This window comes from Caretta caretta, chromosome 10, assembly GCF_965140235.1.
Source record: "Caretta caretta isolate rCarCar2 chromosome 10, rCarCar1.hap1, whole genome shotgun sequence".
In the NCBI taxonomy this organism is placed as follows: domain Eukaryota; kingdom Metazoa; phylum Chordata; order Testudines; family Cheloniidae; genus Caretta; species Caretta caretta.
This window is the reverse complement of record NC_134215.1, coordinates 21203618-21218153: the sequence shown is the minus strand read 5'-3', so window position 1 is coordinate 21218153 and position 14536 is coordinate 21203618. Positions and strand designations below refer to the sequence as shown.

The 14536-nt window shown below is 42.5% G+C and overlaps 1 protein-coding gene across 2 annotated transcripts in view; it reads right to left on the bottom strand.

Moving 5' to 3' along the window:
* SHISA9 (shisa family member 9) overlaps positions 1-13782 on the bottom strand; it is a 248845-nt gene extending 235063 nt beyond the window's left edge. The window contains exons 1-2 of one of the 2 annotated variants that reach the window (XM_048867059.2): positions 12989-13782; positions 6161-6288 (exon numbers count right to left, since the gene is read on the bottom strand). In XM_048867059.2, the coding sequence (XP_048723016.2) occupies positions 6161-6288; positions 12989-13599 (739 nt within the window). In that variant the 5' untranslated portion in view covers positions 13600-13782. The remainder of the gene's footprint in view (positions 1-6160; positions 6289-12988) is intronic. The other variant, XM_048867060.2, reaches the window with a different exon arrangement.
* Between the last annotated feature and the right edge of the window lie 754 nt (positions 13783-14536).

Below are 14536 nucleotides of genomic sequence, written 5' to 3'. Positions count from 1 at the left end.
CCTTTGATTACTGTTTGACTTCTTCTTTTGTATATATCCCAAGTCAATATGTACATTTTTCAGCCATCTAACTGCTGCATCATCGAGGCTAGCAAGGTATTGCAGTCCACCCTCCAATCTTGTGATTGTGCACTCCTCCACCACATGTTTGATCATCTGCTTGCTGCCTCACAGTCCCACTGAAGAGTGCTGAGCCAAATTTCTGCACAGGGCAGTCACTCTAGCTGTTCCTGTCTGCAACATGGGATGCAGATCCTGGACTATGCTTAACAGGCTGTAACAGGTGGATGTAAGTTAGGGCTTCTGAAATTCATCTGCATGCCTGTCTCTCTATGCCAGAGTTGCTGCCACTCTGCAAGGTCCTAGCCCATGACCCTGATATGCCATTGTTCATCCTAGATTGACACTAGACTGGCATGAATGGCTGCCATGAAAGGATGTTGCAAAGTCAATCATAGCAAGTCAGCAGGAACTGCAGGTGTGGATGTCTTCTTCGGGGCAGATTTTCTTGTAGGAAGTGTGCATTGTTTATTTACATCTGTTGGAATCATTGTCAGCCTGGTGTGCAGCAGGTTGCTTTCATCCATCATAGCCCTCCCTGCAATTTTAAGGGTAATGGCATCTCGTCAAAGTTTTGACGGAGCTATATGAGCCAACACATATAAATTAGATGTTAATGTGTGGCTAAAGCGGCCACTAAAAATATGGGTAGCTGTGTTCGGCTCCAAATCAATGAGATGTGTATGCTGGCTCCCTCCACCCCGACGGCTCCACAATATTCCACTCTTGCACATAACAGCAACATGACTGAGGTTTGTCAAACATTTGCCTCTACTTCCCAGCTTCTCTCCGGCTAGCTTCTGGATCAAGGAAGTGTGTCAGGTGATCTTTAGAAAACATTTCTTCTGCCTTCTTGTGGTGCCCCCTCTCCCCCATGAGTAGCATAAAGCAGAAAAACGCAGATAAAATACAGTACACAGGTTTGCATTCTAAGCCTACTGTTTTGACAAACTAACCATGGACAACAGTATGGAACATGTTATTTTAACACACAATCGCTTCAAAAGAATCATCCTCTTTCTAAATATCCAGTCCCAAATGGAAACAGCGGCTAAACACATAATTCTTTTCAATACGTTGAAACTCCTTTATAATCACCATTATATGGAGTCCAAAACTTTGGCCTTTATAACACTGGCCACTTACTACAGTATAACTAAATATCTCCTTCACATAAGCACTGCCAATTCACTTGCACTTACACATTCCTGTAGTTTTATAATAAAAAATTACAATAAAAAAATTAAAATTGGAAAACAGCTCATAACTCTCCCAACTCAATTAAAATGTAGACAATTTATACAAACAATTCTCACCTTAGAAAAAAATCCATAATGTAGAGGTGGCTTCCCTTTTTAGCCACCTACAGCTGGGGGAATCTGCAGGTTCCCATCAATGCACTAGGAAGGCGGTTGACTACTTCTGGGTGAGTTATTACTATGGATGCAGGAACTGAGATTTTGCCGATCTGTAGGACAGTGGGTAACACTAACATAACCATTTGTTTCACTATGCTGTCAGACTGAGATTTAGGAATAATAGTGGGAAATGTATTCCAGAGATGAGGAGCATAGCTTCAAAGACTCTTGACTCACACTGCATCTACATTATGATCTTGAGAAGTTAAATAAATTACCAACTCCTAACGTAGTAATCAATGGGAAAAATATGGCAAAAGAAGATTGATCCACTATGCTGCTCTCTTAAGAATTATGAAAGTGTAAAAGAAATTAACAAAAACATATAACACAAGATTTTGCAACAAGGTTTAATATTTTCCTGAATTCCAAATGTCTACATATTTTAAATAGTTAGAATTATCCACTAATTAATTTTCTTTAATATTTCCTGTTAAACCCCTTGAATGCTATGTTATTTGGTGAATACTTGCTGTTCACTGTCAATGCACTATTTGGTGGTAATGCAAGCTGATGAAGGAAAATGTGGGAAGCTGTTTTGGCTTTAATCCAAAATAAGGCACATTACTAGAAGAGAAATATGGACAGTAACAACCATTAAAGGTCAAAGAAAACTTAAGCAGTGAGCATTTAGCATGTCTGGATTCAGATATGCACAGGACAAAATCTGTCCTTCTCCAGATCCACCAAGATGGATACTCAGAAAAGGAAGAATGGCAAACCAAGTAAGTTACAATCCATTGGGCTGCAGAGACATGGAAACATTTTGCACTTATTCTGAAGGATTTTAGCTTTTTGTTGGATTCCTAATCTTGGCAAGTAGCAGAGCTAACTGCAGGCTGCTTAGAAAATCCTTTTTCTTTAGTAAAAAGTCATTTAAAGACTTAAGCACACTCTTTTTCAATGTCAGAGTTCATGCAAGGTATTTCATTTTGATAGAGTTCTTCTTTCCCAAACAGCTTCAGTGTGGTTTGGCAGCATCAGCAAAGTGGCATTTCAAGAGATCAAAAAGAGCAAATGAATAATCGCTCAAATTAAACCACTCTTGAATAATACTTTGCTTTTAAAAATTAATCTTTAATACATTTGAAAAAAAAATTCTATGAAGAGTACATAGTGGCTATGAAACTATTCCCTGCCTTCTTGCATCATGGAACAATACAAGAAGGATGACTTGTATTGTTCCATGATGCAAGAAGGCAGGGAATAGTTGTGACAGCAACTTTCAGTCTCAGTTTGAGGTGTTCCTGAAGGTTGTAACTTAAAAGTACTACTACTATAGTAGCCATCAGCAGATGCAGTAATTTTGTACCACTTCATCTGCTCTACATATGTAGTAACTTGTGATTAGACCTATGAACCATACTCAAGTTTCAGATTTATTTGCTTGCAAAAACATATTTTAAAAGGTTGCTCATTTCTTTAACATTAGCACTGGGTAATGCCGTACTGTTACAGGTTGGTAATGGTGCTGCCAAATTTTCTAGTTTTTCATAACTCCACCATAAACATTTCAGACTGCTAAAATATTTGACGTAGAAAACTGACTTCTGCCCATTTCAATAAATATTTTTTCATAAAGGATTTCACTCTGTACCCTACATATTCACTTGACAGAATGTAATAGCTTCTAAAGCACCAGTTAATTCTGTTGAGTGGCTTAATCCCATTTTGTCTAAGTATGTATTTTCATGACTGATTATAATGGCACAAAAGTAACGATGATTTATCAGTTATATAATAAACATATTTAAAATTGTTTATGTAACTATGATAAACCTGACAGGAATATCATGCTAATGTCTGCACACATTCCAGATTTCATTTCCATTTCCTTATGTAACATGAAAAGCAAAGAAAATGAAATACAAAGGGGCAGATCCTCAGCTTGTGTAAATTGTCAGATGGGCCTATGGTATCTTGCATCAGTTGAGGATTGGCACCAAAACGTCTAAGGCACCTTTAAAAAACAAACTCAGATCCTGGTTCTGCAAACATGTACTATCATTGAGTTAAACATGGTACCTAAAATTGATAAATCTAAGAAATACAATGAGGGTAATAAAGATCTGCTGTGTTGTGCTAATATAGCATAGTATATAAGGTAGTGTCTGTTAAATGCCCAGTGTGAAGATTTCTGAAATACCCAGAAATGAGCAATGAAATAAGAAGTTGTGCATTTCTTGGCTTTTGTCTGTAACCTAGATTCTTGACCTTATTTTAACATATGGGGGTGAATGGGATTGCACCTAATTGCTTTACCACTATGCACCTTCCCTGCTTGAAAACCTGATCATAGGAAGGAGGTGCCTCTCCTTTTATTCAGCAAAGACCAAACAGTATATACTCCTGGGGGAATTCTGCACCACTGTGCAATGCAGAATTTTGCAGAAATTAATGTTGTGCATGCAGAATTTCCTTTTTCCCCTCACAGAAATGGACTTTAGAGATGTTGGTTGCCACTAGGGGCCACTGGACCCAGCAGAGCCCAGCTCGCAAATAGAAGACGAGGCTGGGGGAAGGAAACTGGAGGGTTACCAGCAGCTGCAGTTCCCAGCTTGCCCTGAAGGAAGGAGGCAGTGGCATGCAGGAAACTCTATGCAAGCCTGGCACCCAGCATCCCTCTGGATCCCTGGCCTCTAGGGAGTAGGGCCTGTGAGTGTCTGGGCTGAGGGGGGCCGTGGCTGGGCTCTAGGGGGTTGTAGGTGTGAGTGTTTGGGCTGGCAGGGGCATGGCTGGGTTCTGGGGGAAAGGGGTGTGAGTGTCTGGCACTCTGGCCCCCTGGCTGGGCTCTGGGGGGTATGGGGTATGAGTGTCTGGCTGTCTGGCTGGGCTCTGGGGGCTGACGGGGTGTGAGTGTCTGGCCCCCCAGCAGGGCTCAGGGTGCGGAGGGGGCAGAGAAATAGGAACTGGGTTGTTACAGGGGTTTCTTTAACTCTCTACTCCTGAGGAAATTGTGTGACTTGCTGACAGGTATTTTGAAAGGAATTACCAAAATAATTGAAACTGGTGTGATTATATAGTGTTATTTTGACAAATAACATTTGCAGAATTTTAAAATCTTGTGTGCAGAATTTTTAATTTTTTGGAACAGAATTCTCCCAGGAGTTAGCATAGAATTGGTATATGAAGTGCAGGGATAGATGCAGTGGCTACACCATGCACTCCCAGCTTTCCATCAAACCTTTGAAAGCTCACATGTGCTCCATGCAGTTAAGGCTCCTTTTGTCCCAGACAGGAGTGTAAATTCCCTTTGGGAGCTGGTGTATTTTTGAGTGGATGTCGATGGGGGGAGGGGGGAATTAGGTGCTTCTGTAAAGCTCTGTACTTTCCCCTCTCAATGGTGTAGGGCAAGTGGTTCCTTAGGAAGCTATGCATCCAGATTATAATAGGAGGCCAGGCTTCACCGTACATAGTAGCTTCACCATAAATTGGAGCTTTTCCTCTCTCTTGATACCTGGTATCCACAAAAGAGGGAAATCACACCTAGCCTCTGCCACTACCCCAAAGAGTGGTATTTATGAAAAATGCCATTATTTATCTGGGTTCTCTGACCCTCCACCCCCCACACATTTTACCAGCAGATGGTATGATATGGCTTCAAAACAATTGTACAATATGATCCAAGCAGAACCTATTTTCTTGGTCAAAGATGATCAAACTGTCAGCTCTATATAGTTGTAGAAAGACATATGAAAGACAAATTAGCTGGTGATTTAAATATACTTAAAACACATCAAGAAGTAAATCCATAATACTTTTGCAGTAGAAAGCACATTGTAGATAGACAACACAGAAAGAAATTGTCCACTGTAGCCTGCTATTCTGAATTATGCTATTTTCTTTCACAAACACCTTGAATTTGAACACAGAGAGAGAGAGAGAGAGAGAGAGAGAGAGAAACCTGCCCAGCAGAAAGGGAAACTTAATCTGTGCAGGAGAAAGAGCTTTCTTAGGGGGTCGTCCAAGACTGTGGAACAAGCTTGCACGGGATCTAAAAGCCGCCTGAAGCCTTGCCACATTCCATACCAAGTGTGAAGTGCACTTTTTTGACATTGCTTTCAATAATACATGCACATAGCACAGCTACTATAAAATAAAATACATAATATGTATTAAAAATAAAATAAAAGAATAAAACAATCCTCCCCTAATTATCTCTTTGGAGAGAGAAAAAGAGAGGAAGGGAGGGAATGAGACACGTGTGACAAATGCCAGTTACTTACTCTTTACTACATTTCTGGAAGATGTTCAGACATTATGGTTGTACAATTGGTATAAATACCTACATAGAACATTTTCTTTTTGGACTTCACAGTCTTATTAAACATCCTATAAGTCTTACTATAAACTTGGCTACTTTTGTATTCTCTGTCAAGTATACTGAAACAGTGAATAGGTCATAATCTGAGAACTGAATGAAAATGCCTTTTTAAATAAGAGACAGAGATATGAAATAAATGGCAGCCAACCACCAAAACTAATCCCAAATAAATGCAATAATTTAACTTTAGTTCAGTTGAAAATGCCATTTTGACACAGTAAAGTCCTTGATGTAATCTAATTCAATAATAAGGACTTATAAGGAATATTTTCTGATTTACAAGAACCTATGCTCCTTTGATCATAATCCTCTCATTCACCCGCCTGGCAAAAAAGTTATAAAATATAATGCAACTTACGCAAATTATTTGCAGGTGGCCTTGTCTCCATGTTTTCATAATGTTGCACATGAACTACAATGTTTAGGTCTCTTTCCATGTGATCTGTTGTGCAAGGACCCTGAGGTCGCATAACATCAGCAAGAGCCCTGAAGAATAAAAATTAAACTCAATTAGAATAAATCTGCAAAATCTATAATGCAGTTACAATGTACTCTGGTCCTTTTAGTTCTTGATATTGTACATTACAACGTATATACTGTAGAGTCACAGTTTAATAGGGGCCCAATCCAGCTCCCATTGATGTCAAAGAGAGTTTTGTCACTGACTTCAGTAGGAGCAGAATTGGCACTAGATGTATGCCATATAAGTAGCTGATCCATTTACTGTGCCATAGAAAATAACTGGTCCCCCTGCAAAAGCCCTGGCCTTAGGCAAAGGAATGATATGGCATGTGTTATTAATGTCTTCAGGGTTCAGTTCAAGTGTTTTCAGTTCTGTACCTCACTGACCATTGTTTGCCTCCTTTGTCACCAGATCTGGACCGTTTTAATCCATTTTTAAAGAGAATGGATATTTTTACTAGGCACTATGCCCAGTTTAGTTTGTTTTTGTGTAAAGTTACATACAGTATCCTAGATACTGCATCTGGTTTATAAATTAATAAATACATTCACTAATGAAAGTCGAGGCAAATGCAGTACAGTTCTTCCACTGAACCAGTGTGACAGGAGTTATTTTCCTAGTTGCTATGTGCTATATTGAAATATCGAACAGTAGCTCCATATAAATGTGTGGGTTACAGATAGACAGAGAAATCTTGAGCTGGATTTTGCTCTTTGGTGCACATAAGATACACAATAAGATGTTCCCTCGTGTTTGTGGACATTTTTATGCTATTAGAATGTGAGGTACAATTCTGATTGTGTTACAACCTGATGATACTGTAAAAAGTTAGAAGAAGGTAACCAAAATTATTTAAGGTACTGAAGCAACACTTCAATATGAAGCAATACTTATACAGCAAGAGTAGCAGAGCTGTATTACGTAGCTGAGAAAAAGGCCACTAGCAGAGATCTCATAGGTGTATGTACAATATGATCCTGAAAGGAAAGGATTTTATTACAAACCTCAGTTTGAAAACAAGTTATGGACTGAAGCTGGGAGACCACTCGTATCTAATTAATGTATGCAGAATTTGTTTATACAAAACAAATTGTTTGTCAGCATTATAGATTTAATTCAAGAGGCAGCTGGACACATTTTTGGAAAAGGAAGAAATGCAAATGACAGGTCTCACCTTCATTCTGGGAGTTAAAATGGTGTAATCTCATAATGCATGGATTAGTATTTCCCCAGTCTAGGAGACCAGGCTTTCAGAGATGGCCTTTTTGTTGCCTTTAATGTTACTGTAAATATTATTCATTATATACTCTAAATAACATCCCACACGCTACCAGATTAACTGTTCCCTGTGTTTGAAAATACCAATGAAGTCTTCAGCATTTCAAAGGGGGTTCAGGGAGTAAGGTATCCCACTCCTATTATTTTAAACTGCTTTTAAAATCCAAACCTTAGAAAATCTGGGCACATTTAGATTGTCTAATACTAATTCAAAAATATGTGCCTGTTTGCTAATTACGGAATAATCAACCAGGCATTAAGAATGTCAAAGGCCAGGACAAAAGAAAGAAACCTCTTTATCTGCAGGATGTCTTTTGTTTTGTTTGTTTTTTAACAAAACGTTACCTCAATTTATATTGTAATATTCAAGTAAAGGGCCTGATCTTTCAAGGAGCTGAACATCTCATGCAAGATGCTGCACACTCTTATCTGTCATTTACATCAGTGAAAATTAAGAATGCTCAGCACCTCATAGAACCCAAGAAAAAAGATACATATATAGGAGATCAAACATAGATGACATATTATTGTCTTAATGAATATTACAGATTAAGAGTCACATTCTACCCTTTTGAGGATTTGCTCATGTAATTTTAAATGGTAGTGGATGTTTATGTATCACAACGACCACATAAAGTACTTGGTTTAGGGTGCTTGTTTTTCTGAAACTCTATGTCGACACAACAGGCTGTTTCATAGGGCTTCTCCCTCCACGCATTTGGCTAACCTGAGTAAATATGACCATGTCTTTACTCTTTACCCATATATAGTTTTTCACTTGCTGACTTTGCTTCTGTATTGTATCTCCATCAAGTACAATAAAGAATGGTAGAATGGTACTATCTTATAAATATCTGAAGAAGGTGTCATTAAAGGTCTCACTGGGAAATGAAATAAATAAGAGAGTTATATTCGCACTATATATATGCCTCACATTTAATGAATTTAAGAAAATGCATTCTACAGGATGAGATGATAATCTTCAAATCAGAGACGTTTGTCTGTTCCCTACACTGATAATGATAGAAATCACAAATATATGGAGCAATGTCTTCCACCTATCAGATCAGCCCAAAGCTATTTAAGAGTGTCACAAATCTTCAGGATATCTCTTATTGTAAGATTTTGCTCTCTGGATCTGTAATGCTGTTTTAAGAAGTTATAAAGCATATCTAGTCAGGCAACTCCCTTATGGCTACAAGCTTGAAGAGGCTCATACAGATGTGACTTCATGAAATGTTAGTTGTTGTTGTTTTGCTTCCAAAAGTGGGTCAAAACCAATCTGGGAAATAATTTCACACAAAGGATTTCAGTATTTTGGCAATCCAGACTATTTTGTTCCACACTCCTTTTGGAAAATCAGCGCATTCTGGAGGGTGGGAAAATTCAGGTGGGTTCATAAGATATTCAGGAGGCTGCTTTCAAACTATCATAAACAGATAAGTTATAACAAAAACAGGAGCTATACAGTGCAGATCTGATTGCAGACTTTGGCCTTTAGGCCCTTTACTGCTCTTGATTTATGTGCACATCTCCCATGTGAAGGGGGGGCAGTATATGATACTGTGTTTTTATTTACAGAAAAATCCAACTGCATCTTAGGGCAACAACTTGGGGAGACAGACCTCTCTCCACTGCTACCCAGATTCCCCATCTCACCTGGCAACATAGCTCCTTCAGAAGGGGGGATACCCTACCATAAGTCTTCCCACCACCACCACCACATCTACCTCCACCTTACTTCCTCTCATAGGAGATAGAAGATTGAGAGGGAGAATTAATGCTCTCTTGGACACTATATTCCTTTCTTGGATGGAATGGATAAAGGAAACTAGTTCTCTTTCTTTGCCTATGGATAAAGGAAACACTTTAATTCTCTTAACTTTGAACAAATTTACCTAAAGAAGACCAAGAGGTAGCATTAGGAATTAGGAATGCACAATACTTTAGAATCCTATGGGAAGCATACCATGTAAGAGCCATCCTTCTCCCCCTCCCCTTATCTTCTTCCACCTTCACCCAACACCACAATCTAAAGAGAGTACTATATTAAAATATAACAAGGATCACACTTTGCCTTGTTTGTCTAAACTACAGGAACTACAAAACATCCCTAAAAAGGTATGAATTAGTTTGATGGTTTTCACTGAATAAGTCTGCTTATCTTGTCAATGTTTTTTCTGCATTTTAACTGACAAAAGATCTATAAAACTTCAAAATGGCCATTTAATGTCAAAACAATGTCTTCATATTATAGCAAGCAGAGTGCAGTGTATGGTAAAAGAAACCATACCTGATAATTCTAAAGGCTAGATTGTGACACCCTTGTTCACATAAGTACCTTACTTTGCTAGCAGATCTATGAACTGTCTGCATAAAAAAGTACTCCTCAAGATGAGTAAGAATGATACAGTCTAGCCCTAAATTAGACAACATTCTTATTCCCTACATGCATATACAAAATTTCAGATTAAAAGCAGCTTTCAGCAATGTAATGTGATTAAAAATAAAGCTTTGCATGTTTTGGTCATTAGTAATAAAATAGGCACACCAGTATATTGTGTATTGTATTTCTGATAAGTAATGCCACTCTTTCTTTAAGTGACTTTGTTTATAAAGTTAAAAGGATTAAAGTGTTTCAGGTATCCATTAGCTAGTTAAGGAAGCTAAAGCAATAGTGTCCCTCCTTGTTAGCTATACTCTCAGCCTGGCCTAGAAGATGAAACACTGTCAAATGAGGGAATAAAAAAGCAAATCAGCTTCTGTGTGCTTCTCACTACCAGCCAAAATGGATTAACACAGCAAGCAGTGGAAACCAAGCAAACTACTTTAATGAAAAATAGTGGGGTAAAATCTTTAACCAGGATTTCTAACATCAAGTCCATCATTTCAACGTGGCCTAACTAACTCACTCATGACCAGGGCTTTATAATTTATGTTTTCAAAAATGACATTGAATGTAGGCAGAGCATAGGAAGCCATGTTCATTTCTTATAGACCTCATGGGAATTGGTGCCATATAAGAAGGCAGATATCTAGATAGGATATATAGTGTCTTACTTACTGGTACTATGAAATGTTTTTTAGCAAGTACTTATGTTTACATTGTAAAACTTTGTGCAGAGCTCTGCCCCCCCTTTTTTCTCCCCCAGAACCCTGAAACAAGCCAGGATATGGTGCTTTGGTAAAATAGGTTGAGGACAAGGAGATTGCCATTCATCCCTTAGGCAGTCTCTGAAAATCTCAGCTACTGTGTGAAAAATTAAATTAAGCATCCAAATTCCCTAGATGGTTTCAAAAATCCCACCCTGTATGTTTGTGATGAGAACTTTTGAAAAAGCTGTAGTGATTTCCTAACAGCTGTGGAATATCCATTGTGTGTACTGAGTGGGCGTCTGTTTTTCCATTATCATCCTGACTCTTGTAGGTTCCTACAACCTCTGAAATAATCCTACCTTAAGAGATCGATGAATGAAAAAGTACATGAGTTTGAACAATATTAACTAATCAGGGCAAAAACTATCCTTTCTGAGACCCGCTTCAGCAATCTAATCTATATAGATACAGGTCTGAAGGGGCTTAGAATGATATTCCATCCCCTATAATTCTGTATCCATAGTCTTAGGGATAGAAATATCATTTCAGAACCCTTCATACCTGTATCTGATAGAGAGAAAATAGATAAATCCTTTTAGAGATTTTTTAAACCAAATATTTCTACTACTGGAAATGTGACTGACTGATCTAACCAGAGCCGAACAGAGATGGATGCACTGTTTTCACCGTCTCTCTGTCATGTGTTTGGTTGTTTGGTTTTTTTGCAAATGAAGTGTCTAAACTCACCTGCTGTTTTACCTGCATGTAAACACTACATAAATGGATTGAGGCAGATGGGAATAAAGCTATTTTACCAAAGCTTTGGCTAACAGATCCAGAGTAGGGTTTATAATTTTTTTTCAGGATTCATGTATTCTTTTTATCAATTTCGTGGGTCAGGATTCTCAAAATGTCTTACTATTTATACCCTGCTTAACAAAAAGACAGTCTCTCCAAAATTACCACAGACACACAGTGTTGAGTTGACTAAAAATTCTATGGTCTGCTTTGTTCCTCAGTAGTAAAATGAATCTGTATCAGCCAGGATATAAATAGCAAATAATTGCTAGTGAACTGGTGATGCATTTGCAGCACTATTTTTGGTGGCTTCCCTGTTCATTTCAGGGGAGGCAGTTAATCACAAAGCAATACAGAAACTTGGACAAGTAATAAGGCTCCAGGTGTTGTCGATCTCATGAACTATCTTTCCAAGGGTGACTCCTGAGCCAAGCTTTAAAGCTCTGACTGTGAATTACTCCATTTCTATCAACCACCAGTCAGGGAGATAGAAAACCTTCTGCCATGCTGCATGGCTAGTAGAACCTGTCCTCGCAACTGTATTTCATTTCCAAAGTTGACCAAGATGCTGGAATCAATTTAGACTCTTTAATGGAGCTATTTGCTTTTTTTAAAAAATCTGCAACTGTCTTTCCCCATTTGTTTTGCTTTCCTGTGTCTGGGATTAGCAATGAATCAGACAGACTGAAAACTGGACAAATATCTTATCCCTTGATTCTGAAGGGATCAATCTGGGTGCTGGAGTATGATGTTAGAGCAATTGGGCTGTGTCCTGAGCTGCCCACCAGCAGGCAGCCAGTCCCTGGAGCAGGCAAGTACACAGGATGCCTCACTCTAGGTAGGGGAGGTTCTCTTTGATGTAATCCAGCCATTGCATGGTGGACACACCGAGTGTAACACACACAGGACAAAGACTTTTACATTCCATATTTGGTTACAGTTTGCCTCTCTAGCAACTGCGGGGGAAAGGCTTGATATGCAGGCAGCTGGGTTATATTAAACGTTAGAACCCTTCCACAATAGGTCCCTTTTGGTCTCTCCCTCTCTACCCCCCAACCTCATTTCCAGGACAAAGAGCTGGGGTGGGAAAGTCCTGTCAACACCATTTTGCAGTGGGAGAGAGAGGGAGAGAGGGATGGGATTTGTTTACATCCTTCTGTTGAGAAGTAAAAACCTTGTCAGGGGCTTGACGGGGAGACCCAGCAGCCCCCCTTGAGGCTGATTCAGACCCCGCATTTGTGCCTGGACTTGGGCTTTTTTGTTCTGAGACAATATTTCCAAGAACAGTTGTTGGCTCTTGGAGGGGAGGGAGGCGAGCACTGCAGCTTAAAAGCGGGGTAGTGGCTGGGCAGCCTCAGCAGTGCTGCCTGGTGCTCCTGGCCGTGTGAGTCAGAAGCCGGGTCTGGGGCGCAGCCCTGCCCTCCAAAGTTGGTCTGTCTAGCCTGGCCCTGCCGCAAAGCCCGGCTGGCGGGAGTCGTTCGCGTAGCAGGAACACATGGGCTCCGGTATGGTCTCCGGGTGGGGGGAGGGGCCCCTGGCGCCGAGCCTTACCTGGACATGTGCTCCCGCTGCGGTCTGTGCGCCTTCTCCAGCCCCAGCTTGGTGAAGATCCCCACCAGCACCATGACCGCCACCACCCCGCAGATGATGTAGACGATGAGGTTGGTTTTATCCCTGGTGGGGTCGTGCAGGGGGTCGTCGATGCGGGCAGGGGGCTTCCCCGTGTTCATCCACACCGGCGTCTCGTAGTTCGTGCAGGTGTTTTGATCCAGCCGGGTCTTCTTGAACTTGCAGCAGAACCTGAAGCCACAAGTGCCGCAGCAGAAGACGAACTCCCCCGAGCTGCAGTTGAACGGCGGGTCCCACTGGCCCATCACGTCGAAGTAGCCCCGGCAGAAGTCCGGGGTCGGGGGCGGCTCCGAGGCGTCTCCGTGCTCGCCAAAGCTGGAGTGGTTCCCCCCGGAGAGCACCACGATGCTGCCCAGGTGCTGCCCGGCTTTCTCCTGCGCCCGGCACACCAGCGTGAGCAGGTCCGCCACCAAGCAGCCGAGGGCCAGCCGGAGGAAGCCCTGCATCCTGCCTCCCAGCCCGGCCGCTGCGATGCCGCCGCCGCCGCCGCCGCCCGAGCTGCTGGCTGCTGCGCTGCGCCAGGGGCCGAACATACAGGGGCTCGGGCGGGGGGCCACGCGCTCGCTCAGCCCGCTCGCGCCTGCAGCAGCCTGGTCCGCGCGGGCAGCAGGGGCAGGAGCGCGGCGCCGAGCCGCCCCCTGCCTGGCGGGCTCCCCAGCCCCGGCAGCTCCCAGCGAGCCGAGCGAAGTGAGCGGCACTTGTGGAATCGAGAGGGGAGCGTGCGGGAGAAGAGGAGCGAGGAGGGGGAGGAGGGGGAGGAGGAGGAGGAGTGGAGCGGGGTGGAGGGGGCAGGGGGAGTGAGGGGGCAGAGATGAGAGGAGGGCTGGGGGGGAAGGAGCGGTGGGGCTGGGGCGAGCGGGAGGGGTGAGGTGCGGGCTCTGCAGAGCAGGGGAGAAGCGGGCGCCGGGAGAAGCTCCTCGCGCAGCCTTGTGAAATCTGCAGGCGCCAGGGAGACCCCCCTTCCCGCGCCCTGTGAGAAAGCCCGGCCCGTCCTACGAGAAAACTCTCTCCCTCAGAAGAGGAGCCCATGGAGCCCCACCTGAGACGAGGGGCCGGTGCATCCTGACAGCGCCCGCGAGAGAGCGCGGCGGGGCGCACGGGCTCCCTGCAGCATCCAGCTGACGGGCAGGCGCTGTCACCAAGGGGAAAATCCGATTTGGTGGGCAGTGTGGGTATGAGCGAAGGAGATGCGGATTTGGAAAGCAAAATCCCTCTAGCGAGGCGCCTACATGAGCCCCAGCGATGCCTCCGAGGCTGACAGTACCAACAAGCACAGCCGGAGCACCCCACTGCAGCTGTAGCTGGCCACTGCTCCCTGTCCTTCGGTTATATAACACGGTCCTTCGCGAGGAGGGTGTTTCCCACACGAGCCAAGGTGCAATAGCTGCTCCTCCCCTTCCCTTCCGAAGCCCTGACCTGTACATTGCGGCCTCTTTCTCCCCAGCCCATCCCCACCCCCAGCTGCAGCAA